This window comes from Drosophila guanche, unplaced genomic scaffold (genome assembly GCF_900245975.1).
Source record: "Drosophila guanche unplaced genomic scaffold, DGUA_6, whole genome shotgun sequence".
Classification (NCBI taxonomy): domain Eukaryota; kingdom Metazoa; phylum Arthropoda; class Insecta; order Diptera; family Drosophilidae; genus Drosophila; species Drosophila guanche.
In genome coordinates this window covers 6,483,166-6,510,093 of record NW_022995748.1, presented here as the reverse complement: position 1 = coordinate 6,510,093, position 26,928 = coordinate 6,483,166, and the positions used below count along the sequence as shown (strand labels likewise).

General features: G+C 45.3%; 1 protein-coding gene across 2 annotated transcripts in view; it reads right to left on the bottom strand.

Moving 5' to 3' along the window:
- The window catches only part of LOC117584780, a 32,162-nt gene that overhangs the window by 2,226 nt on the left and 3,008 nt on the right, over nt 1–26,928 (bottom strand). Inside the window, exons 2-10 of one of the 2 annotated variants that reach the window (XM_034273885.1) lie at nt 18,951–19,115; nt 11,702–11,783; nt 8,217–9,647; nt 7,950–8,152; nt 6,405–7,895; nt 1,023–6,344; nt 580–955; nt 394–519; nt 160–255 (exon numbers count right to left, since the gene is read on the bottom strand). In XM_034273885.1, the coding sequence (XP_034129776.1) occupies nt 160–255; nt 394–519; nt 580–955; nt 1,023–6,344; nt 6,405–7,895; nt 7,950–8,152; nt 8,217–9,647; nt 11,702–11,783; nt 18,951–19,065 (9,242 nt within the window). In that variant the 5' untranslated portion in view covers nt 19,066–19,115. The remainder of the gene's footprint in view (nt 1–159; nt 256–393; nt 520–579; nt 956–1,022; nt 6,345–6,404; nt 7,896–7,949; nt 8,153–8,216; nt 9,648–11,701; nt 11,784–18,950; nt 19,116–26,928) is intronic. The other variant, XM_034273886.1, reaches the window with a different exon arrangement.

The window sequence follows — 26,928 nt, the reverse complement described above, 5'->3', positions numbered from 1 at the left end:
GTGTTAGCTAAAGCATTAGAAAGTGGTTTTGGCATGGCGATTGGTTTGGATATTGGTGGATTGGTGCTGGGCAGATATGTATCGATAAATATGTATATCGATATCGAGGGTGCATGAACGGCAAAACGAATGGAATGCTAAGTGCATTATTGGACATACTTTACAGCCGGGAAGGCTATTTCCAGGGTGTATGTATCACCGCCAGTTTGTTGGCGTCCCTGGCGACCCGTCAATGCCAGATCGTCATCAGCCTCGCTGTAAATTTGTGTGGGGTTAACGGATACAAACAATACATAAAACATACATAAAATATACATAAAACACATGGGTACACGACATGCTATTTATGAACTTTCTACTCTACTTTTTAGGACTTCTTGACTCTGGACTCACTTGACAACTGGCAGTTCCGCTTCCATCACATAGACACCACCATCCTTGGCCTGGCGCCGCACGCGATTGTTCTGCGATCCACGATAATGATCGCACTTGACATCGATCTGAATATCCTTGCACTCCCTGAGGAAAAATGAGGATTAAACACTGTTTAAAGCTTTAAAGTGTATCCCAAAAACAAACCTCGTTCCCTCAATGGCGTACGAGCAGAAGTTCCAGTCCCTGTTCAATCCATTCACAGAGTTTGTAACCTTTTGCCGGAGCACCGCCTGTCCCGCCTTGTTGCACAGCACATCCGAGGGGAAGAGCATCTTGATGCGGAACACACGCTGTGCGGGCTTCGAGGGTGAGCAGGATGGATAGACCAGAGGCATGGAGGGTTCGCGAGTGGGACGCCAGAAGCCCTCGGCACCGCAGGTGTAGAACTCAGGCACCTGCTCGGAGAATCGTAGACCCGCATTGCAGGCAATTTCACACACCTTGAACTGTCCGCCAGCGCCCCAGTCCTTGCAGACCTGAGAGCCACCCACGGGATCAGCCAGCGCAGGGCAGAAGTCGGCTGGAAGAAGAAATTGGACAGATTTAGAAATGATTTCCCAAAAGGAAGGAAGGATTCCGAGACTCACTCAATAGAGAAACTTTAAAGCTGCAGGAGGCCGTGTTGCCAGCGGCATCCGAGGCTATGTAGGTGATATCATAGGTGCCCCAGAGGAGTGTCGTGCCCGAGCGATGTCCATTGCGTTCGTAGATCTTTGTCACTCCGATGTTATCGCTAAAGTGCGGCTCATCCCAGGTGACAACGGCCGAACCGTTCTTGGCAATGACCCACAGATCACCCGGACAGTGCTCGACTACTGGTGGCTCCTTGTCGACCACCAGCTGCTGGCAATTTCCACCGGTATAGCCCACAGGACACTTGCGTTGTCCGCACAGCGAGGGTACATTTCGCTCGACACCGCCAGTGGTGACCTCATAGCCAGCCCAGTTAAGAATGAGTCCGGGATAGAGCACAGGCTCCGAGCGACAGTCGCGCACTTGCTTCTGAATCTCCGAGGTGATGTCGAGCGCACGCGCCCACACTTGGGTCTTGGTCACGGTGCCCTGGAAGCCGGCATCCGAGTAGGCCAGCTCATGGCTGACACCGCCATAGGGTTGCGGGCGACCCAGCACTGACCAGAGATATCCTGGGAGACTGCCACCTGCACCGTACTCCATTTTGCTGGCAATCAAACCTTCGGTGATGAGCTGCAACTGTCCGCTGATACCATCCCACACAACAGCCACATGATGCCACTGTCCATCGTTAACGGAGGTGTACTCCCCGAAGCTGAGGAATGCATCTGATTGATCTTCAAACAGGGAGACTTGCACGCCACTGGAGTGTGCCTGCAGCAGGAGACGACGTCGCTGGGTCATGCGCGCAGATTCCACGCCGTACAGCGAAAAGAAGATGCCGGGATCATCCTTCTGGGCAAATTGCACCCACATGGCCACCGTCAAGCTGTTGGCTTCGCCCGTGGCAAACGGCACCACCTGCGCTGCTGTTGAGCGTGAGGGATCGCTGAAGTACAGATCGTAGTCCACTTGTATGGCCTTGCGGCAGTCATCGCCGGTCATGTTGAAGGGGCACTGGCAGTAGAAGCCGTTCGTCAGATCCACACAATTGGCACCGGGCGGACATGAGTTGTCCTTGCAGTCGGCAATGTCCTGTTCGCAGTTGCGGCCCGTGAAACCAGCGGGACACTGGCAGCTGTAGCCAGCGCCATTGTCCACACAGGTGGCACCATTTTGGCAGACATGCTCCTCGCACGCATCGTACTCGTACTGGCAGCCAATGCCCGCGTAATCCGCCGGACAGCTGCAGTTGAGGCCGGAGCCAAAGTCCTGGCACTTGCCGCCGTGCATGCACGGATCGCCGATGCAGCGCTCGGGCGCTGTCTCACAGTTCTTGCCATCGGTGCCGCTGGGGCACACGCAGAAGTAGTCCTGGAACAGATCAATGCAGCTGGCATCGTTCTGGCATGGAGCCTGCAGGCTGCAAGTCGTCACCTGCTGCTCGCAGCGCATGCCGCTCCAGCCGGGCTCACAGCCGCACTCAAAGCCACCGACACGATCGCGGCAAATGCCATTGTTAAGGCAGGGCTGTGCCTCGCAGTCATCGATGTCCGTTTCGCAGAGAATGCCCTTGAAGCCATCCCGGCAGACGCACTCGTACTTGTTGTCCAGATCCAGGCAGCGTTCGGTACCCACGGGATTGCAAGGATCGCTGAGGCACTCATCGATCTCCGCCTCACAGCTGAGGCCCACATAGCCAGGCCGGCACTTGCACGTAAAGCCATCAATCTGATCCACACAGGTGGCTCCATGCTGGCAGGGATTCGAGGCGCAATCATCGATCGTGTGCTGACAGTTCTTGCCCGTGTAACCCGGCTCGCAGTTGCAGCTGTAGCCATCGACGAGGTCCACGCAGATGCCATCATTGGCGCAGGGTCGGTTCTCGCAGTCGTCGATATTCACCTCGCAAGCGTCACCCGTCCAGCCGGGATGGCAGACGCACTCATGGTCGAACAGTCGATCCACGCAGGTGCCGTGCTTGCAGGGCTCCGAGAGGCATAAATCGATCTTTTGCTCACAGCGTTTGCCCGTGAAGCCAGGCGGACAGGCGCACTGGAAATCGTTGACCAGATCCGTGCAGTTGGCACCCAGCAGGCAGGGATTCTCAGCACAATCATTGATGTTCTGCTCACAATGGAGTCCCTCCCAACCGGGCAGACACTCGCACTTGTAGCGTCCCTGTTGCAGCGCCTGGCAGCTGGCTCCGTTGCCACAAGGATTTCCATTTGCCGTACAAGGGTCGATGGTGACGTCGCACTGGTCGCCCGTGTAGCCGCTGCGGCACAGGCAGGTCACATTTTTGTAGCCAGGCTCATTCTTGCACATGGCACGGGCGGGGCAGGTGTCGTTGCCACAGTCGCTGGCCTCCTCTTGGCAATTGATGCCCGAATAGCCGGCGGGGCACTCGCAGCGATATCCTTGCGGCAGATCCTTGCACTGACCACCGTTGAAGCAAGGCTGTGAGGCGCACTCATCAATATCCTGTTCGCAGCGACGGCCCGAGAAACCGGCGGGGCAGAAGCACTGAATGTCATGGCCCATGGGCACACACAATCCTCCGTGCTGGCAGGCTCCCTCGCCACAGACGACGGGTTTGCACTGTTCCCTGCCCTTGGAGCCGGCGGTGTCCGTTCGCATGTTGCTCGGGCACTCGTTGCAGCTCTGTGATCCTGGTGCGCTCTGGTAGTGATGGAGAGGACACGCCGAGCATGGCGCCAGACCTGTGGCAGAGTAAGTGCCGGCTGCACACTTGGCACGGCACAAATCCTTATTTGAGGCGGCTGGCTGGTACGTGAAGCTCTGCGCAGGACACGCCTGACAGTCCTTGAAGCCACCCGTTGGTGGTTCAGCGGTGAAAGAGTTGCGCGGACACTCCAGGCACGGCACGAGGCCAGTGGGTGAGTAGGTGCCATAACCGCAGACGGGAATGCAATCATTCAGCGACTTGGTGCCTTCCTCCTTGGTGTAGGTGCCCGCCGGACAGCGCAGACATGTGCCCTGTCGATCGCGATTCTGGTAGTAGCCCCTTGGGCAGTAGGTGCAGCTGTTCTGTCCCTCGGACACGTAAGTGCCCGCTGGGCAGTGCAGACAGCGCGGCACATCGCTGGTGTCCATGTTCAGCACTTCTCCGACATTGCAGTTGAATCCTCGAGTGATTTGCGACTTCAGAGCACGCAGCGGTGGACATTGGTTGCCTATGTTCGAGATGTTCAGCAGCGAATCGATCACAGCACTGGCATAGGGCACGCTTAGGTCGAAGATGAGGTTCAGCGTGGAGCCACAAAGATCGTACAGTTGCGGCTGTCGCACAGCGGGGAGAATGGAGAGTATAAAGTCCATTTTGACCACATTCTCCTCCAGCAGCATCGGCACCGACTTGATGAATGTCACATTCATGTTCACATTCACCGCCGAACAACGCTGCGATAGCAAAGCATTCAGCCCGGAGTAATGCTGCGAGAGCACATCCTGATACTGGCCAAGGCATGACTGTGCCACAGCTCCATTGGCGCGGTAGGTTATGGTCGCGGTGACATGATACGCAGCCTGTTCGGTGTTCTCTGACACACAATCGGGCACCACCGAGGTGGGCCGCCACAGGCGTGAAGTCTCACAGGAGAAGGTCTTCAGGGGCTCTCCGTCCGTGAAGCGGAAACCTGGCTTGCAGGTGGCAATGCACTCGAGTCCACGATCCCCAGGCAAACAATTGATGGCTCCATTCGCCGGTGGCTGTAGCTCCCAGTCAACGCAGGGCGAAGCCTTCACCGACACTTGGAAATGGCAGCTGGCACGATTGTTGTACTTGTCTGTGGCCGTCACTGTCACATTCTCAAAGTTTCCAATTTTGATGAGCGCCCGCTCCGGGATAAACTGCAGACGCACTTCACCCGTGTCATCCGAGACCTTGATCCGCTTGCGTGTATCATTGAAGTTCACATTGTAACTATCCTGACGATCCACCAGCTCGATGACATAACTCTGTGGGCACTGCAGCAGCGGTGGCGTTACATCGGGCACTGTGATGTTGATCTCACAAATGGCCACATTGCCATCGTAATCAAAGGCCACATACTTGACCACCGTGTCCTTGAAGATGTAGCTGGGTGAGCGGAAGTTCTGTGGCTTAATCTCCAGCCTGGCTATCGATCCAGAGTTATCCACAGCTGTGGGTTCGGTAAAGTTCACCGGCAGCACACCGCCATTCTCATCGCGACGCACTACAATCGGTTGCTGGGGGCAATTCTGGAAGATCGGCGGCTCATTGTCCACACAGGGGGAATACCCATAGTCATAGCCCAACAGGGGCTCATTCTTTGGCTCCTCGCAGCCCATCAGCTCGAACTTCAGGCACGCATTGTCCATGTAGCTGACAATGCCGAGGATCACAAATCGCGCTTGAACGTACTTGGGCAGCGTGATCATGGCCAGTTCTCCGTAGTTGCCTGGATCCCGCATTGTTAGATTAAAGTTGGGGAAGTACACCACATAATTCTCGCTCTCGGATTGCTTGTAGAAGAAACGTATCTCTGTGGGTCGACCCACAATGTCGTTGGTCACAACACCCTTCACGAGGATGGCCTTGACACGGTAGATCTGTCCCAGATCAACGCTCACATAAGTGAAGGCCTCCTGCTTGCCGCACCAACCAGTGGCAGAGTTCAAGCGAATATTTTTGGCCTCGTAGTTGGGGCGTTCCGAAGTGGCATTAATGGCTGAGTCGGGTATCCTGCCAGAGCTCAATCCGAGGGGTTTAATCACCTTGCACTCTGGCTCGCGTATGCAGGTTATGGGTCGTGGATTGATGAGGATATAGCCAGGACGATTGCAGCCAAAGTAAACCTCCGAAGACTGCTCGTAGCTGCGTGCTATCTGCCGTCCGTCGGCCGGTCTGCCTGGATCCTCGCACACAGGTCCCTCGCAGCGCAGATCGCCAAAGTCCCAAATGCCCTCGGCACCGCAGCGCACAACATTATCGTGGCGGCCCGTCTGTCCCGCCAGCTTGAACGTGTTCTGGCAGCCAAAGAAGAAGCTGCTCTGGAAGCGTGTGTCCACAAATTGTCCGTACTCAGCGCCAGGCGTGGGCATGGGCGTGTAGCAGTCGACACGCGGGCAAGAGGGCTGCATGCCGGACAGCCAGTAGTCTGGTAGACCAGGCTTGGGATCGTACACACACTGCCTGAAGCCCGAGGAGGCGGTGGCACGCAACTGACGACCCGCCGAGCCACACGTAATAGTCACATTATCGCGGAAGGGCACCAGCACGGACTCGGGATCAGGACGGGCCACAGTCAGACCCTCCAGCTTGTCATCGGGCAGAGAGACGCACTTGGCATCTGCAAAAAAAGAAAGGGAATTAGTGAGAGTTAAAGAGAGCTCCTCCTTTTGCTACTTACAATTACACTCGGGCACCGTGGCATTCCATTGACCGCTGGACAGGCACACAGCCGCCGAGCTGCCGCTCATAATGTATCCAAAATGACACTGGAAACGCACAACATCTCCAAAGTGATACTCATTCCTTTCGCTCAGCAATTGTCCATTTTCGGGTGCCTCCAGCTCGGGACACATGAGCGGCACACAAGTTTTGTTGCGCTGATAGGAGTCGCCATCCCGCTCGCCCGTTTCCGAGCGCTCAATGTGATAGCCGGCGGTGCCGTTCGATGTGTACAGCTGGTAGCCCGTGTTGCAGCCACAGGCATAGCCACCAGGGGAATTTATGCACTTCTGATCGCAGCCGCCATTGTTCTTGCTGCACTCATTGATGTCCACGCAGTCGAGGCGCGTGCAGCCCATCAGTTCCATGCGCAGACACGGAGCACCCACGTAGTCCTGAATGCGGAAGCGTATATAACGCGCCTCAATGGGCAGGGGGAGATTCAATATGGAAAGAGTTGGCTCTAAGATTCTAAACTCCACAGCAGTGCCATCGGGATTGGCATAATCCTTGAACACATCCGTCAAATCGTTGGTGTACTGCAGACGCACGGCCGAGCTGAAGGCCACATTGCCATCGGGTCGCTGCACGGACATGGTGCGGAATCCACGCAGTATGGTGGGTGCTTTGAGGTCAATCAATATCCAATTGGCGCCCGGCTCCGAGGAGCCACCGCACCAGCCCATTGTGTTCAATCTTAGTTGAGTTTTGCTGTAGCCCGGCTCGCTGATCGAAGTGCTGATGCTGTCATCGGGTATGCCGCCATTGCCCAGACCCAAATCTGCCACTGGACGGCACTCTGTGGTGGCTGTGAATCCCGCGCGGCACTGGCAATGGAACGAGCCATTCGTGTTCAGGCATTCGGTTGTGGTCAGATCACATTGCGAGGAGCTGCACTCGTTGATGTCCTCACAGGTTGGTGGCTGCTCAAAGCGCTGGGCCTCGCTGCAGCGCATTATGTTGCTGCCAATCAGCTTGTAGCCCTTGTAGCACTGCACCCTGGCTTCATCTCCGAACAAATAAGTGCGAGAAGCATCCACCACAAAACCATTTCCAATCTCTGGGAACTCGTGGCAACGTTTGCGCGTGCACTTGGGCACATCCCCGCTCCAGGTGCCATTCGACATGCACGTCAGCACTGGATGTCCATTCCTCTCGTATCCCGGCTCACACTCGTACTGCACAATGGTGCCATAGCTGCGTCCGCCGCCATTCAGCAGGGTGACATTGGCATGTGCCACCTCTGTGAGTGGCGCACACTGCGAGGCCATGCAGTGGGGCTGACGCTCCCAGCGGCCATCGGGCAGGCAGGAAATCTTCTCAATGGGCGCACTCGAGGCAAAGGCAAAGCCCGCATAGCACTGATACATGGCAATGCCGCGATAAGTCACATTCGAGGAGCCAATGGAGAATCCGTTGTCGATTTGTGGCACAGGACCGCAGTAGACCTCTGCAAAAAGCGAACATTAGTAAGGCATTTAAGGAGCTGTTTTGTGGCACTCACCCTGACACTTTGGTATGTAGGAGACACTCCAGTTGCCACCGCGTAAACATTCTGTTACCAGACGCGTCTTGCCGGTGGCAAACTCCTGTCCAATGGGACATGTAAAGCTGACCAGCGTACCGAAAGCGGTGTCGCGACTGGAGGCCAAGGCGCCAATGCCAGGCTGCAGTTCCGGGCAATCAGCGGAGAATGTAGCCGACCAACTGGCAATAGAAAAACAGCAAAAATGAGTGGAAAAACCTTCAAATATTGGAGGGAATATCTTACCCCGCAGCATTGTGCAGCGCATCCGATGTAAATTTAATGAGCATCTCACCGGATGAAGCTGTCAGAGTCAATTTGGGTGCCGCTGTGCCCGTAAACCCATTGCCGGAATGCAAACGCAAACCGGAGGTTGAGGAGCCATCAAACACCTGCACATTGTCGCTCTTGTGGACTGTGAACTTATCAAATTTCAGTGACAAAGGCGCACGAGCGCTGTTCCTTATGGTAAAGTAACATTCCTGATTCTTTGGGTAGTCTGCCAGACTGAAGGCGGGCGAGGTAACCGTGCCATTCCTTGCCGAGATGGTGGCCTTGCAGCCTTGAATGTAACGCAAGCTAAAGCCCTTGCCTGCCTCCCCTAAACTCGACTTGAAGTAGAGATACAGCGCATTGCCCGTGGAGATGATTACACGTTCGTTCTGCATTGTCTTGCCGGTAAGCTTGGCAATGGTGCGACTCATGGGCGTATCCCCATCGCGAATTAGCAGATAGTCCCGTCCCTCGGCCACATCCAAATCGTCCATTTCAATGGAGATAATGCGTCCGGGTTGGGCCTTGATCACATACAAACACTCCAGGCCGCCGGGATATTGCTTGGGGTAGTTGGGACTGGTGAGGATTTGCCGCTGCAGCGTGGCCTTCAGCGTGCCGCCACAATTCTTGGCCTCCGTCTTCCAGGTGGCACGGAAACCCTTGCGCTCCACGCTGCCATCGGTGGTGAATTTGACAATCATAAAGTTCGAGGCGGAAACAAATGGCTGCGTGGTCAGATCCTGTTTGCCACTGAGTGTGGCCAGCGACACGGACTTATCCTCGGTGCGGCCGCCCACCAAAATCTGAACTGTATCGAAAGTCTTCTCCGTTTCAAAGTCCTGGAACTGTAGGATGATGTTGCTGCCCAGCGGCCCCTCCAGCGTCCACTTGCACTTGCTCAGCGCTCCGTATTTGTGCGGATAGTTGGGCGTCTCGATCACATCTCCACCCGACTGCATGTGGAAGTGGCACTGTGCGGGACAGTCCAGCTCATCCGTGCCATCGCCACAATCATCGCTGCCATCGCACTTGAAGGCCTGATTGATGCACTTGCCATTGGCACAATGCAAAGCTCCCTGGGGACACGCTGGCGAGCGGCACATGAAGGGCAGCAGCGACTCGCAGGTGCCCAGATCCCAGCTCTGTGATTTGCCAGCAAAGGCAGCGGCCACACATTCCCCGGATTCAGCACTGGGCTGATGCAGTGACCAGAAGCCCGAGTACTGAGAGATCAGCGCACCCGAAGCAGACTCCAGCGTATTTGTTCTCAAGTCATCGAGTGAGGCCAGGCCCAGCCAGTACTTGTCTGAGGCCCTTTGATTGGGATCACTGGCACGCGCAATAGACAGCGTATCATTGTTTTCCGCATAACTATCGATGGCCACCAGCTCGGCGCCGTATCTGCAAGAAAAGAATAGAGAAAAGGATGTAGCTAATTATCACAAATGGCAAACGGCTACTTCCGTTTTGATGCAGTTTCAATTATTACTCGTTAATGCTACTGCGCTTTACTTTCTATTTTTTTCCATGTTTCTACCTCAATTACCAGACTCTGAGTTCGATTATTCCATGAAACTTTCATTTCCAATCGTTAGCTCTCTTTTGATTTCTTATCTCTCCACATCTCTTTCGGAGTTCTGCCATTATTTCAGTGTGAAAAACAAGTTTTTCCCCAGCCCCAAGCCATTGCATTACGCATACAACGCGTGGGCCCTGGCTGTCTTGCAGCTGTGGCATATGCCAAAAAAATCGTAGAAAATTATACATGCATGAGAGACACTCCCTTGAGAGTGCATGTAACGTGCGGCATGCCACACACAAGAGTGAAAACTACAAACGCAACGACATGAATATTTTGTCTTCAATTTTTTTTGGGTTTATGTAAAAGTTTGGGGAATAAAAAAAAAGCTTCAAAAACTTATCAAATATTTTTTTCGCAAGCTGCAAGCAAAGCCAATACAAACCCCAAAAAAAATTAAATTTCCCAAACGTTGCTTCATTTTCTAGACTTTTCCCTCAAGCTAAAAATGTTAAACTTGTTTTGGTTTTTTGTTGCAATTTTTGTTAACAACTTTGTTAACTTGAAAGTGTCAACGCCTTGTCAGGGGAGGGCTTTGCTTCATTCTACCACATTTCGCATGCTGCACACGCTGCCAAAAAAGAAATTTCACCAAAACAAAAAAAAGAAAGAGGGAAACAAATAAAATCGAGAAATATTTTACAGTCTCTGTCTCTGTCTGTTGATGGGCAACGACACCTGTCAACGCATGTGTTATTTTATTTTTTGGCAACGAACAAAATAGTGAAACAATTGTTGAACTGAGTGGCTCCTCCTCCAGCCATTGAAAGACACGTTTCAGGCATATTCAAATGGGACTCTGGCTGACTGACTCTGGGGCGAGGTCTATGGCATGTAAATTACTTGGACGCACACATTAGGAGCAGCAGCAACAGCAGCAGTCGTAGCGGATAGTTGACCATGTGCCGGGCATATTTAAGTGGCATTTAACGCCGCTGCTGGCTGGCAAAGAGAAATTGCTGCGTAGGGCATTGACATTCAGCGGTTCATTCAGTAGCTAATCGTACAGCCAATAACATTATTAATATTTTTCAGTTCAACCGAAACAAACACACAGCGAGCAGAAACTTTCACCTCTGCATGCCCTGTGGGTCAGCGGTGTCTCGTGATTCTCACGTTCATTAAAACAAAGACCCAAAGAGGAGCTTCGACTCCGACTCCATCTCTCTCTCTCTTTCTCTTATCAAAACACTCTCAATTTTTTCAAGTTATTCCTCCTGTTGGTCAGGTGATTGCTATACCATTTGGTATTTGGGTCATCAGCACAGGTTAACACCCAAAAAACAAGTCGGAGTCGGGAATAACTCTGCCGGAAGCGTTCCAGCGCGACTTTCTTTTCGCTTCGCGGCGCATAAGAAATTATTGTATGAATCATTCGCGTATCGATTCGGCTCTGCCCCGCCCTGTCGGCAACTGCAAAAGTAATTTACAAACTTGGACAGTGCCACCCATAGACATAAGCCATAGCTGGCTGGTAACTTGTTTTTTTCTTTTCTTTGGTTTACATTTTTGACTGAAGACCACTTTGGCATTGACAGTTAACTGTCGGCGAACGGAAATGCAATGCGGTGCTGTAACGGCAATTGATGGGGAATCAGTACATATTTATCTCTCTAGCTGCAAAACCAAACACAACCCAACCGGCTCTCTCTCTCTCTCTCTCTATCCATCAAGAACAACAGGTAGCAGCTTCGCTCAAGCGTAGAGCTGGCAAAAACTTGATTAGTTTCTCGGTTCAATCGCTCACAAGACAGAGAGCGAGCGAGAGAAAAATCTCTCAAAAATCGTAGCATCACAGACATATAGAGAGCGGGGCATGGGTTCTAGAAATTAATATAAATATGCATGTGGTTATGGTCTTATGATTCCCACTCACCTTCGACACAGTTCGGCGCTTTTCTCCCACGAATGTTTGATATTGAAATATTTATAACAATTTAAGCCGCGCAGTTCCCAACCTGAAATACAAATTTAAAACACATTACACAAGGTCAGAGATGGTTTAGATATAAGATTTTTAATTATAATTAAAGTAGCATAAGAATTGGGCATATAATTAGAAGTTTGGAGTGTTCTTTAACACTAAAAAAATATAACATTTTGGCTTGCAATATATATAATATATAGTGCACATTTATTTAAGTAACTCTGAACATAATTGTAATAAAAATGCAGCCCAAATTGAAGGTTTCGTTCCAGAATCACCAGTTTCTGCCAGAGATATCCCTACTTAATGATTGATTACTAGTTGATTCCTCCTCCTCTGACGAACTTGAACCGTTTCATTTGCGGAAGTCACTTCTGTGGCAGCACAATAATGGCCTAGTCTTTGCTTTATAAAGCCCGACTTTACAGACATTGAAAGAACATTCTTTAGCTCTGTTTGGGCAACACTTCGCTAAATGGAACCATAGAATTGTTTGTTATAATTTATCTAAACTGTTTCGTCGTTGAATTTTTAAATATATAATACTGAATGGATTAAATGCCACAACAACTGAATGCCTGTCAAACATAAATAAGTTTACTTTGATTTGAGGAAAATGTTCTCCTAAGAAACTTACTAAATAAATCTCTTGAATTTCTTTCGCCTATTTCCATAATTTAATTAAACATTTCTACATATGTAAATGCGCTGCTGTATAGCTTAAGCCGCTTACAAAAAAACCGCCGGAGACATGGAAGTTTCATGGAAATTAATGTTGTGGTTTGTCTTAAGCTGTAAATATTCCACCCCGGAGAGGCAGAGAGACAGCGCTGAGATGTGACCCCAATCGAACAATTTAACTCGTTTTGCATAATTTATGGCCCAAGATCTTGGCAAACTTTCAGAACAAGAACATCAAGAGGTAGCTAAGCTAATTGAGATACAGATGTGACCCTGTGACTGGTATTTAGAGATGATCCGTGTTTGGATCTGTGGCGCTTTCATTTTCCGCCGCCTGCTAAAAGTTTTCCTGGTAAAATGGGAAAGTTGCCGGGCGAAAAAATAAGCAGCACCGCCTTGTGTCTTGTGCTGTCTCGTGGCAGCTTGATTGACGGCTTTCATTTAAAATCAAATCGACTCAAATATGCTGCTGCTGCTGCTGCACTCCTTGTGTGTGTGTGTGTATCGAAATCGAAACAAAAAGCAAAAGTATTTCAACCATTTTTCTGCTCAAAGCACGCGCAAACATTTCAAAGTCAGAAAGAGACACAAATGCGCTCGCTGTCTTGTGGGTCGGAGCGGGTAAAGTTGATCCAAAAACAATCCAACCCGATAAGTATGGGTGTTGCTTGGTCATGGACTTTCACGATTTCCGTGTCCAATTTGAGACTCAAATTCGATTGAGAGACAACTGCAATTATGGCCTTAAAATGCATTGCATTTTCATGCTGATAGATGGCACACTGCATCCTGCCGATAAGGCGTTGGGGATATGTACTGGAAATGGCTTTCGTTATTTGAGAGATGAAAAGTTCAAGATTTCCTATTTCAATTAAGGTGTCATAGGGGGCTTGAGCCGGACAAGGCTTGTCTACACATTCTCCTTGAACTTTCAACTCTGATTTGCAACCTGAACCCAACACCTTGGCATTAAATTCATTTTTTAGCCTTTCGCCCTGGTTACTGCATACAATTTGATGAAGGTGTTGTATAAGAATGACACAAGACTCACATAAAGTTTATATAATAATATTAAAGTGCAGCAAAAGTGAACTTTTAAAGGTGACATTACTCACACCTTTCACACAAACTTTACATAATTTTAAGCATTTTATTTAAATATATTATTATTTTCCCTACCCATTAAAACTCTTTTTATTAAGGATTTTAAGGGAATACTTTTTAATAGTTCAGCAAGCAAAAGAGTCTATAATTTTCTCTGGGTTTTCCCCCATTAAACTCTTTCCCAATCTTGTTATTTTCTCTTAGCCCAATTCCTGGACCGGAACCCAATCTATAATTGCATCTTTCAATCCATGGCCAGTCGTAGCCCCATTCCATTTGCTAGAATGAAGAATCCACCAAGCAAAAATAAAACCCCACCCAAGCTACAGGGGTACAGTTAGCTAACGTTCTGTTCGCGGCTTATTTGCTTACCTAACTGGTCGACTGGTGGACTGTGCAGACTGTGGCTAAGTGAACCGCTATTTGCCACACAATTTGTTCGAATTTATTTATTGTTTGACCATTTACCGCACAATTTATGCTTCAATGCCCGAAATAAGCCCCGCACAGACACAAAGTTAACTGTAAGATGTTCTACTTTAACAGCAGGAAAGAAAGTCTTGGAGTTACCCAACACACATAGGCAACAATTGAAATTGGAGTTACAAGAAGAGGTCTCAAGTAATTGATTTTAATGCGTGGTGATTTATTCCCTCTGTTACTTTTTCAAGAGTTCTACTCCACCTACCGATGGCCATGTCACCATGACAGTCACAAGAGAGAACCCAGCCTCAATCTCAGTCTGAACGTTGGGAGAGGAGAGCAATTAAAGCCACGTAACTGCCAATTGGCTTTGGAAATTCTTTTGCTCTTCGACTTGGGTGCAGCCACAAAGTCACAGAGTCACAAATCCGACAAGGTTAGCCGGTTTTCTGTACTGGCTTTAGCTTAAGCTTTGGCTTTACTTTTTCTGTCTGTGTTCTCCCTGTTGCCTCGACTTTTATTGAATTGTGTGCCAGATTTTTGAAATTCTTTGCCAGGAAGCTTTCTTGACGCTATGCAAATGTTTTTACTGCGTGACTTGGCCAAGTGTTGCTCCGTATCTTTGTCTTCGAATATACTCTGATAGGTATATAAGACTGCTGCCAGCTGCAGAGCTGTTTGTCTGCCTGATCATTGTCTATATAATTTGCAGGGCGAAGCTCACACTCACAGCGATTGCAGCATATTTACTACAAACGAAAAGATCTTGTGTGTGAATACAATACATTAATTAATTCATTAAAAATGTGAGAATTTCTTACGTAAAAACAAACTATGTATCGGTGGAGGAGTCTTAAGCCAAAGTATATAAAATATATATGCATATGCGGTTGCATTTATTTCCATGTATTTTTACACTTTGTCAAAGTTAATGGTTTGTGTAGAGTTTTCTGGCTTGAATGACTTGAACTAGATGTTTGAAATGTCAAGTTAACATGTGAGAACTTTTAATTGGTTTATTAGCTGGTTACCACAACAATCTGAGCTTGTCTTTGCGAGTTATTGGACATGGGAATACATTTTGCAATGAATATATGCATTATGGTAGAAAAGTCTTACATTTGCGGGTATGGTGGGAATGAAATTTCATTGAAATAATCTAAAATAAAGTATAAATCCATAAAAAATGAACTTACAACTTATTCCCTGCTTCAATTGCCTGAAATGAACTCTAATCGCCTTCAAAAAATCTTCCACAAACGCTAACAAGTCACGTATTAGATTGTGGTTCCACCACTAGCCCAATTTTGTAGCCCAATTTCGTAATACTCTTGGCACATAATTATCTCTGCTCAACCTCAAAAAAATTACCCACTTCCCTCAAAAACAAACTCAAGCCCAAGCCCTGTTTCAAAATCTTCATTTTGTATATTTTTTCCCTTTAGTTCTTTGGCTTGAAGAAAAAGTGAAAACTTGCTTGCGGTTTGCCATAAATCTTCTTTACTTTTGTGCTCATTTCATTAACCCCATTCGTTGTGCATTTCCAGCGATGTTTTACTCGTATCTTGAGCATAAAATCTTTCTCGAAAAAGAAGCTGAAAGCAGAGGCCTTCGCTCAGAGAACTCAATTTGCTGGCGAGTGCGTAGAAAGCTTGAAAGCAAGACCAAAATCAAGTACAAAAGTTCTTTGAAGTTTCTGGGAATTAGTGCTTGTATCAAGCATTTATTAGTGTTTAGTCTAGCTGATTTTTTTCTTGGTTTCTGTTCACACAGAAAACAGTCAAGTGGCAAAGTGTTGACTTCCCTCAACCATCACATGAGCCACCGGAAAATGTACAAAAATTTGTTTAATTCGTTATAAACACACGCGCATTTCACGCTTTGTGATTAACTAAATGCCTCTATAACATACATAATATTTATCATACACAAAAAACACCAAAGATGTTTTAATGTTTTATTTTTTGATTCATAAATCACATGAGCATACCACGTGTGGTGCTTGACGACCCAGAAAGTTGTATCTACCCCTTTAAAATACTTCCACTTTTCTTGCAGTTTCTTGCTTGAGTAGAAGCCAAAGGAAGCCCCAAAGAACTGTCCAAGAGAGTTGCTCATTTAATTAGCTGTTGCCTCCTCTTCGACGCTCTTTACTCAAGCGTGTCCAAAAATGTGTAAGTTGCTGTTCTAGGTCTTCTTCAGCTCTCAGAACTCACAGAACTCTTCTATCTGTGTTTGTGTCAGTCTGTCAAAGTCGGGTTGTTTGTTCATCGTTTGGTTCATCAATTTGAGACATTTACAGTTAGGGGCAGGCGCAGGCGCGTGATTCCTAAGTGGACGCCAGTGGCGGTACAACTTTTGACTGACTCTTGGGTCTGCGCTGCTGTAGCTCTATCTTTGGGTTGTGGCTGTATTTACTGGAAATGTTGCATGACACGCAAGGAAAATTGATTCGTTTGGTCTGGAATGTTTGTGAAATTTGTATGAATTAATGTAACAATTATTATTTACATTTTTTAGAGACCGAAAATTCCCCAAAAAGAATAAATTCTCTTAATCTCTTATTCAGTTTTGTTCTTGTAAAGTTATCTTAACGAACACATCCATGAAATCGACTTTAATTAAACCAAACCCAAACCCATCTAGCCTTGGTTTACCCTCATAGCCCCATCCTCATCACCATTTGGTTTGACACCAAAAATACTTGCTTCTAAGATCTCTGACATCTCTGTGTGACAGCTAAGCTAATGTCTGAGCATCACAGTGCCATTAGTTGAGTCATAAAAGACCAAAAAAAAAAAGAAGAAATAAAATAAAAATGATAAAGATTTCTACATATTTTTGGCCCATATCTGTGTCGTGGTTTTTGGTTTATTAACATTCATCAATAGAAGGGAAAACTGAGGGGGAAAAGCGGGTAAAAACTGCAATAACTGGCAACACTTTGGCCTATTTTGTTGAGCCCGAGTGTGAGCGTGTGTCTGTAACCAAACCCAAAGCGAAAGACTGCACCTAAAACAAGTCATCGACACACCGACAGACACCTGCATATGGTAAAAGCTTTAATGCAATGCACAGCAGAAGAAAAAAAGCATTTGTGTTTATGAAAAAACAAACGAAAGGAAGGCTTAATGAAAAGGAATGAAGTAATAGATACCCTATCGATATTTCTGTATGAAATCTATAAATTGAATTTTATTACAGCCTCGCTGCACATTTTGTACACGTTTTAAAGATATACAAATACAATTAAATTACCACTTTAATATTAAACCAAGCAAGTCCCCAAAATACCCTCTTCTAGGGTATCAAAATAAAAGACTTAGGCAACGAACTTGTTTGCTGGCCAGGGTCTGAGTGTGTGCGTGGTGTGTCTTTATGGTGTGCAAGTGTTAATCAGCACCGCACACACACACACACAGTACCTGCAGCTAGTTAGGAGATGGATGGACGCGTGGAATCCGCCGCAAGTGGCACACAGCGGGTAGAGCCAGTAGGTAGATCCAGTGGCAAAAGGCAGGAGCTCGTCAGTCAGTCAGTCAGTCAGCGCACAATAAATACAGCAACGCCAAATAACCGTTAAGAAATCTCGTTTCCAAAGCCCCATGTCTGGAGTTGGAAATTCTTTTTATGGAGTACCCCGCACATGCCCCTACCCAGCGAGTATTCTATATGCTGTCATGGCATGGAATTCTATGGAGCAGGGAGAGAATGGTAATGGAGGAAGGCTTAAACAAGTTTTGGCATATGTAATAACCGTTATCGGTCTCTGGCACTCTTCCACACATACAAATAGATAGATGGTTGTAGGTGGCAAAAGACTCAAGTGAAGGGCTGCTATATATGTTTATATTATATGTATTACTCTCCTGCATGATGATTGATTAACTTTTGTCATAACTTCCGTCATATTCTCCAGTTTCTGCACACTTTTCAGCCTTCCCTCAATTGTATTTCATTTCAGTTTGAGTCGTTTTTTTGCGTGCCAACTCGTTTAGCAGGTTGCTTATTGGTTTTTGTGGATTTTGTCATTAGCTAAAGAATTTTTATTTTATGGTCGGGTGTGGGGCTGTGTTTATGACACAAGTTTTAATGACTGAAAGAGCTGGCAGTGAGAATATGAACATGAAATATGCATTTTACTTAGCCCCGAAGCTTGATAAATGATGAAAATTACATTGAAATCGGCATAGATCATCGAAATTCTTAGCTTTACAAGTCATCAATGAACATGATTTCCTACATGCCTAATGATCTACTTTTGATTGATCTGTGCAGCCTTTTCTTGGCTTATCATTCAGGAAATTGGAAAGAAATACTCCCAGTCATCATCGTTTGATCATTTCTTGCATTTAAGCGCCTGTTAAACACCATGAAATCCACATTAATTGGTTGAAAAAGTAGATGAAACAAATTGGAACACATTTTTCATGGTTCACAAGATTTAGGAAGATTTTTCATTAATTTTTATTCTAAATTTGGGTCAGCGACGAGATTCGGATTGCATGCTTTGAAGTGTTCTTTTTTTAAGTCTTGAGTATTCAACAACCGGAAATCATTAATGGCCGTCCAAAGACAATTAATTGTACAATTAGAAACTCTTAGAACTGCAGAGAGATACGAGAATTAAAGACATAATTGGCAGGCCAAGTTCAGGCACACCCAAACAGCCAAGACGACTAAGAAATATCGACTAAGAGATACCTTATATTCTGTCTTATATTTCTGAAACCCTGGACACCATTTCTTCTTTATCCTTTTTCTACCTGCTACATATTTCTTCGCTCCACAAATGCCAATTACAAACGCCGCACAAACCAAAACCAATTGGTACCCACTTGCCATTTGGTATAATTATATTCGCTTTTGATTTATGCGCTAAGATCTGGCTTTGGTTTCTATGCCACACCTGCGTCCGCTTATAACCACGCACACGTGTCCGCCATGCAATACGGAATTTAGGTAATTTTTGGCTTGGGATTTGACTTACCATTTGGACAGGAGAACGCCTCGTCGGCTGTGATTGTTTGCAGCAATTGGCACAGCAGTAGCGACAACAGCAAAGCGGCCAGCCAATGCGAATTGGCTGCCGTCGAATGTTTCATGTTGGCCCGATTAAATGACCAATTGAGCCGCCCAAAGTTTGCTCAACAATCTGCAAAAAAATAAAAGTGAAAAGTAATGTCAGTTGGGTTCACATTTTTCGTTCGATTTCTGCTCCCAAATCGAACAGACAATAATCGAGTGGAAATTTGTTTATGGGCGAGGCCAAAATTAAAAAACTGGTTGCTTCATTCACACCTCTCACACACACACACACACACACACACACACAACATAAATGATTAGCAAATTTATTCCCCCCACTGACTCAGTCCACTTCTGAGCCTGAGTCTCTTCTCTGAGAGCACGTGTTTCTCTGCGGCCTGTCGTCGCGTTTGCTGAATGCGGTTTTAGAAAGTTTTAGACCGCAGTTTGCGCAAAGAATTTTGCATACTATATTTTAGCTTACTCTTCGGTTGAAGGTGAGCCATTAATTTAACTAATGTTCGTTTTATGTATGCAGTTTCTGAGCGATGACTTTCAGGCGAGTGAAAATTTGCTATTGGGGAATTTTGTGTCGTGGCATTGCCGGGAATAGCTTAGCTGTAGATTAATTTGTTTTATTTTATATTTATTCCACTTGAAAATCGGCATTAAATTAAATTCTTTGAACACTAATGAGTCATAATGAATTAATTCAATTGCCAGCTTCATCATGAACTTGTTTAACACTCAACAAACACACAAAAATATATTAACAACAAAAGTCAAGAGTCAAAATGTGGCTAAGATATGACAAAGTTTAAGGTTTTTTCTTCTCTGTTTATTTGTGTTTGTGTGTCTGAACTTTTTTGCAGTCACTGTGTCTGTCTGACTGTGTGAGTCTCTTTTCATTCATATCCAAAGCTACACTAAATAATGTCTGTCTGTCTGCCTGGGGCGGGGTCTGTTCGTGCGGCTTGCCCCTGGCACCTTCTACCGTTTTTTGTAAACGGAGATCGAGGCGCAAGGTTGCCGTTATTGTCAAGTAATTATAGCCTGGCCAACACACAAGATGCACTGTTACGAGTGCCGCCTCCTACCTGCCAGTTTGTTAAAGTTTGCATTTGAATTTGTTTTTGGCTTAAGTCAAGGCATTTTTTGGGCGGTAGAATGTAGACTCTAAGTCTAATTTTTTTAGGTTTTTCTTCACTAAATTTCGTATTTGAATTTTCATTGCCACTGAATAATTTTCTACACTAAATTTCCCTTCTTTCGTTACAGTTTTTTGTGTAAAGTTTTTCTTTCCCACTTTATTTGTAATGCAAAACCTTCAAAGCAATCCAAACAGTAAGTCGGACAACAAATCTGACACTGTCCATTCCAACTTCCGAAAATTGAGTTTGTAAGAAATTTCAATCCCAGCTTAAAATTTAGTCAAACGCGAAGGCAAACGCCCTGCCTGCCACATGTTTCATTTGCAATGGGATACCCGCCAGCTCTCAAGCAAATTGTTAGATAACTTTGTTGCATGCGAACACCCAAAGGCTCAAGCCCGCAACAAAAAATAAACATACAATATGTATATGAAAATAAATGAATAAAGCGGCTTTGGCCCGGGGCCTTAATCTGGTCTTGGCGGCTTTTTATTGAGGGAAAAATAATTTGCAAGGGAGCCCAGCGCCTGCACGCACGCACCAGCAGCACTGGCACTCAGCGCTAATTAAGAAAAATAGAGAGATGCCAGGCCAGAGCTCCTGTCTACTTAAGGCATACCCTTTAAGAGGGTATTAGGATTTTTAAGAAATATTTGTAGTGCAGTGAAAAAAAGCTTGGTAACATATAAAAAAGAGTTTCAGAACGGATAGCCTGAGGAAGTATTGCAGATTACACTTAAAATATTATTTTACATAATTAATTAATTAATAAAAAATACCTGCACCTGTTAGAGCATCTAAATCTTTGACCTCCCCTTGTTTTTAGTAAATTTTTTATTTGAAATTGAGGCAAAAAGGGCATTGAGTTATGCAATGCGTTTGTGTTGTTTGCTCTTTTCTTTGGCGTGGAATTTTCTCAGTTTATATTATGGTTGAAACTCTTGTTGCAGCTGCCACAAGTTGCAAAGCCGCAGGCTTAGAGCCAGCCGCATTTTTTGTGCAATTAGCTGGCTATGCGGTTTGGCCCAGAAAGCAACTTGCAGCAGCAACAGCAGCAGCTGAAGTCGAAGCCAAAGCAGCCGTCAAACAACAAACATGTTCGATACCTAACTGTTTCCCCCCCCTGACACCTGCGTTTGTGTGTTATCTACCTGTCCCCGACCGCAGAAATATTCGTGTGGGTTGTGTGGGATGTGTACCCAAAGCATTGTTTAGGCAAAACGCCAAAGTAAAGTCTGGTGTAAAGTCGGATAAACTCTACACAAATAGAGTCAAGTCAAGCCCGTAGCGAAGTCAAGTCGAAACTCTTGACAGTAGTCGGCGGAAAGGCGCCAAAAATTATACACATTTTGCCTGCAAAATGTATTTACTTTGCTGTTTAATGAAGCGCCGCCGGAGCACACCGGAAAAGGGGGGGGCGTGGATGGTGTGGTGGGCGTTGTGGAGGCTATGACCTACCCAAAACCATAGACCCGTAGACAGCATTGTCATTAGCCCCATAAGTTGACTGTGAAATCTGTGAATTTGTGAATTCATTGAAGGTCAGATGGCATCTGCAGTCACAAATAAGCTTTTGGTACAAATTAATTTAAATTTGGGTTTTAAAATATATTAAAAAACATAGAAAAATAAGCTAGCATTTAATTATAGAATAAATAATTTAAATTCACACAATTATATTTTCTATACAATTATAAACTGTTCTTCCACTTATTTCACTTTCCTTTCCCTGTTCACAACCGTTAATACCAGAGAATTTTCTCTAATTTTCTTGATTGATTGCCGCCAGCGTTGCCCTATTAATTTGGCCAAAAACAGTTGGAAGTCAACACCCTGGCGAATATTCGGCTGACAGGGCATTATATAATCACAGCTAATGAGCATTTTGAGAGACTGACAGCCGACAGCATGACAAAACAACCAAAAATCGATTCAAGCACGAACCAAGCCAAGAGGCTCACAAAAATTGGCCAACAAAACAATTTCGAATTCTCTACTGAAAGTCGAGAAATGCAAGCGATGAATGCATACTGCACAATATGCAAATATGTTTTGAGCGTTGGCCAATAAATAAATACAAAATGGAAGGAAAATTAAAAGCTATTTAGCATGTAAATAAAATGTAAGCCAGTGACGAGAGTGAAAGGTCCAACCGATCAGCGATCGTCTCTTGGGTGTGTGTTGATTTAGTGGCTTCGGTTTATTGGCCATTGATTCGACTTTTGATTATGTATCTTCATTATGCAGAGACAGACACCCATCGAATGGTTAAGCAAACATTTCAAAAGATTCACAAAATTAATTTGCATGAAAATGGGCGGCATGGGAAGCCAGCGCCAACGGCAGAAAGGCAGGCGCAGTGGATTTTCGTAATTCCCAAGACTGACACCATTTAAAACGTTGATTAAGGTTTTATTTATGGATCTAATAATACACGAAACCAAGACAAATTCGTTACAGTAACTAAAACCTTAAAAGTTAAAGCAGTTGCAGGCGTTCTTCTATTTAAATATCACCAAACACCCCCCCCCCCCAAAGCTTAATTATGCCTTCATTTATGGCCAGAACATTTGCTAAATTATTGCTCAAGTTGATTTTATTATGCCCATTCAAATGGCAATAAATCTTCCAATCACAAACCGCACAACCAGTGGCACAGTCAACACTTTGCAACGAAACTTAACAGCGCGGCAGACAAGAGAACGAACCACGAACCTCTCATCATCAGCAGCACCAGCTGGGGCATCATCATCAGCACCATCTGCATAATGATCAGAGCCTTCAAACAGAACAAAAGACAACAAAAGACTTGTGCAACGACGAAACGAAAAAACCTTTTTCCATTTTGCATCGGCGGCTGAAAGTTTCGCAATCGGAATTGAAAAACTGCAATCAAAATTCAAATATTTTCCTGTATGCAAAGCGGAACGTGGAACCGGTTTACCCTAACTCCTCTGTATGCTTCCAAGAGCTCTACGTTATTGATGACACCTTCGACATTTAGCCAGCAGCAAAGCAAAGAAAAGCAAAATCAAAATCAAAACCTTATAGAGAGATGACTAACCCGCCGCACAAAATGGTAAAAGTCAAACGGGGGTACATAATTTCTGTTGAACTTCTTGTTGTTGCTTCGACTTTAACTTCTGCTGCTGGGTTTTTGTTGTTTGTTGTTGTCGATTTTGGTGATTGGAAATGCAGCTGCTGCTGCCTGCCGGCTTGCCATTTACGGACTGCGTTCAGTTTTCCATTTTCATTCCATCCCACAGTTTTCCAGAGGAGACTTTCACTTGTGCACTTGTCTTGCTGGGGAGCATTTCCAGTGCTTGTTTTTCCCTCCAGCCTTTGGTGTGTGTTTTCTTTTGGCGTGTTTTCTTTGGCCACACAACCAACACACAACATAAACAGCAAGCCAACACGTTTCCACTTTTTTCTTTATGTTTAGTGTCTGCCCAACTAATGACCAAATATTATTTTACTTTGATTATTTGTTGTGTTTTTCTTGGCCTGAAGGTCAATTGCTTTTTATGGGATTTCTCACAAATTGAGTTAATTTTTTGGTGTCAGTCGATTGGTGGAGATCGAATCGAGAGAGTCGAGTGTGGAGAGTGGCGAGGAAGTTTTTATTGCAAGAGAAACTGGGACACCACCCATGGAGTATTGAGTAGTTTGAAGATCAAATGGTTAAGAGAAATTTCTTTGAGTTTCAGGATCAGTTAAAGATCACTTAAAGAAGTATTTAAATTGTGGCAAAGCACTCACATTCAGATCGTTACAATCTAAGCCACTTAGACAGCTGAGATTTGCTTTTAACTTAATTGAATCTTATGGAGAAATCATGGGCAATTTTATCATTTTGTTGTCTAGATCAATCGAATTCATTCATTGATTGACTGAGGTTTCTCTCGGAATTATAATAAATGTTCAATGAGCTGTTCTTGGTAGATCTATCACTATTTCTACTAATTAATCTCTAATCAATTCAATGGCTCTTTCAGTGCTCCAAAAATCCCAATAATATCGAATAATAAGAAGAACCCCAGGGAGATAGAGCGACTCTTTCAGGGGTCGGCTTTGCTTTGTTCTCGCATCAGACTCACTCTCACTCCCGCTCCAGCATAATCCAAACGTATCCATTCCGTTATGAGTCTCCCTCCAGTGGGGAGAGACAGAAACCAAAACCAGATTTATATGTAAATTTATGTTCTTTCTTGGAGGCTTCGTGATTTCTTTTCTCCCCCCTTTGGGCTGTTTGCTATTGATCTTTGGGGTTTGAAGCAGCAAATTTGGGTCTTTAATTTCGATGGTCAGGTAGGCAGCCTGCTGCAGCAGCCACGGGGAGCACTGAGAGCGGAGTGTGGAGAGCAAAACCAGCTGGGGCAGCTGCCCGCTCAGCGGAGAGACCCATTGAACTAGTTTCGGGCTTGTGGCATGTAAGTTTTCTTGTGAATGCTTTTGGTATTTGGGTTACATGAATTGTTTGTGGCCAAAAGTTTTGCGGCTGGATAATGGGCTTTCAATAGGGCAGCAAAATAAAAGGGCCTAATGAGCTATGAAGGTTGTCGTGCGGTTTGCAGGCCACTTACGAGTTATGGAAACACTTATTTTATGGGTAGAAATAAGTCCACAATTAATGCCTGAACTGAAAGCTCTCAATCCATAAATACGTTTATATTTTATATGGTCAGAAAACCCACTAAAACATATATATACTCCAAGTGTAAGCCATAACAGCTACTTGGTTGATTTTCCTTTTAAGCAATTCATTCACTGGAAACTGTTTTCCTCGAGCAAGCAATGGCCAAGCCAAAACTCATATTTGTACGAGTATTTATATTTCGTTTTGTTTTGGGTAACTTGCCACTGCCACATACAACATTCATTTGTTTTTCGTGTACTCGAACGAACAGCAAAACCCGTCGAAAGCTGCTCAAGTGATTTCTACTGGCCAACACTTTCACGAGCTGCAAAATGCGAAGCAAAAGTAGGGGCAGTGGGTGCCCCCCGCTCGACTGCAATTAATATTAAATCCCAAATGGACTTGGAAAAAGTTTTGTGTATGTTTTTCTTTTGTCTCAAGTTGGAGATTTTGTAACTGAAAAATAAAAACGAAGCAGAAGAAGATGCCGCTGAAATGCTAAAATATGCATTGGCCCGGGCCGCACCTTAACAGTCGAGTGGCCAAAATGAAGTCAGCGGCTCTTGTCAAACCGAAATACACACAGTTAAAACACTGAGAAGTGAATTGAAGACACGCCCGCAATATTTGAAAGAGACATCATTCAAAACAATGAGCGGCGGCGCCGAAATTATATCATCAGAAAGCTGCCAAGTGGAAAGGCTCTAAGAAAGCGCTAGAGTACAGCTGAAAGGCAGAGTTTTGAATGATTAAACCAAGGGCTACACATAAATGCAACTTTTGCCAACAAAAAATTACTACAAGGCAAAGGTTCATAAAGAAATGGTAGAATATTTCTTAAAAGCCCAATCAAAGTCTCAACGTTCCATGCCAAGAAATTAGCTAATAAAATATATTTAATTAAAGTGCTTCCATTTTCTACTCTATAACTGCATGGAAAAATCTTCCAACTGCTGCCCTAAAAAAGAAGACCCAAAACAAACACAGAGAGTATCAATATCACACAGACACACCACCAAGGTATTCTTTTTTGTTTGTTAGTGACTTTTGAAATTGAAGATGATGACTGCTGCGTGGCTCAAGCCGTCAAGAATGCAGCCAAAAAGGCAAAAACAACAAGTAAGAGAAGGCCCAAAAACAGGTTAACACAAAAATATGCACACCGTAGAGATGAGAGACAGACGAAGACAGAGTCAAGAGTCAGACAGTCTGCTCAAGAGTTAGGCGAGAGATCATTGTATTCGCTCGCTGGGTTCCTATTAGTATTCGTGTGTGAAGCAGTCATGTGAATTATATTTTTTGAGACAGTATTTGTTTGGATGAAAAAAACCTAAAGATAATCTTGAAAGTGAATGCTGGAGGGCGACGGAGCTGAGCGGAAAAATGTGAAAATGCCAAAGTTTGTGGATAAAGTTGTTGGTTAAGAAACGATGGCTTCAGAATGAACTAAGGTAGCAGAAAACTATGCTGCGAGGTAACTGATGTGTACTAGGAAATATTCCAAAAATGCAAACACAATATACAACACCAAATGGTTTGAAAAATAATAACTTTTTAGTCCATATTTTTGGCAATCATTAAAATGAAACTCTCTCTTCCAGTGTGGTAGAGCAGCAAAAGTCACTGCCTCTTACGTATGATCTCTCTCAGTGCGACTCGCGAAAAGGTGCTTAAAATATTCACAGAAAATCGACTTATAAATAGACACATTCTGATCAAATCCAGTCTGCATCACTTTGTTTTCTTTTCTTGGCTTTACCTCTCTCGTGTCTCCCTTCGTCGCACAAAGCTTAATCATTTTTCTTTTACGCTGCAACAATTGTCGACAATGACAGCGTCAAATGTTTCTTTCATTTTTTCAGCTCCACTTTTCCATACAATTCTCACAATTATATTTATAAGAAGAAAACGGAAAAACGCACACAAAGATGGTGAAAAGTAGAAATAGAGAGAGAGATAGTACTCGTAGAAAAATAAAGAAAATGTGTGGCAATTGTAACTAATCGACGAACGGACAGACAGCTGCCAGATGGCGCCGTGAAAGCGCCCACCTTGGAAAACTTATGAAATTGTCAACTGCTTTTCAACATGATTAGGCTGCTTTTTTTCCCATAGAGACAGAGAAAAGATGTCCATTAATTCGCTTTTAGAAT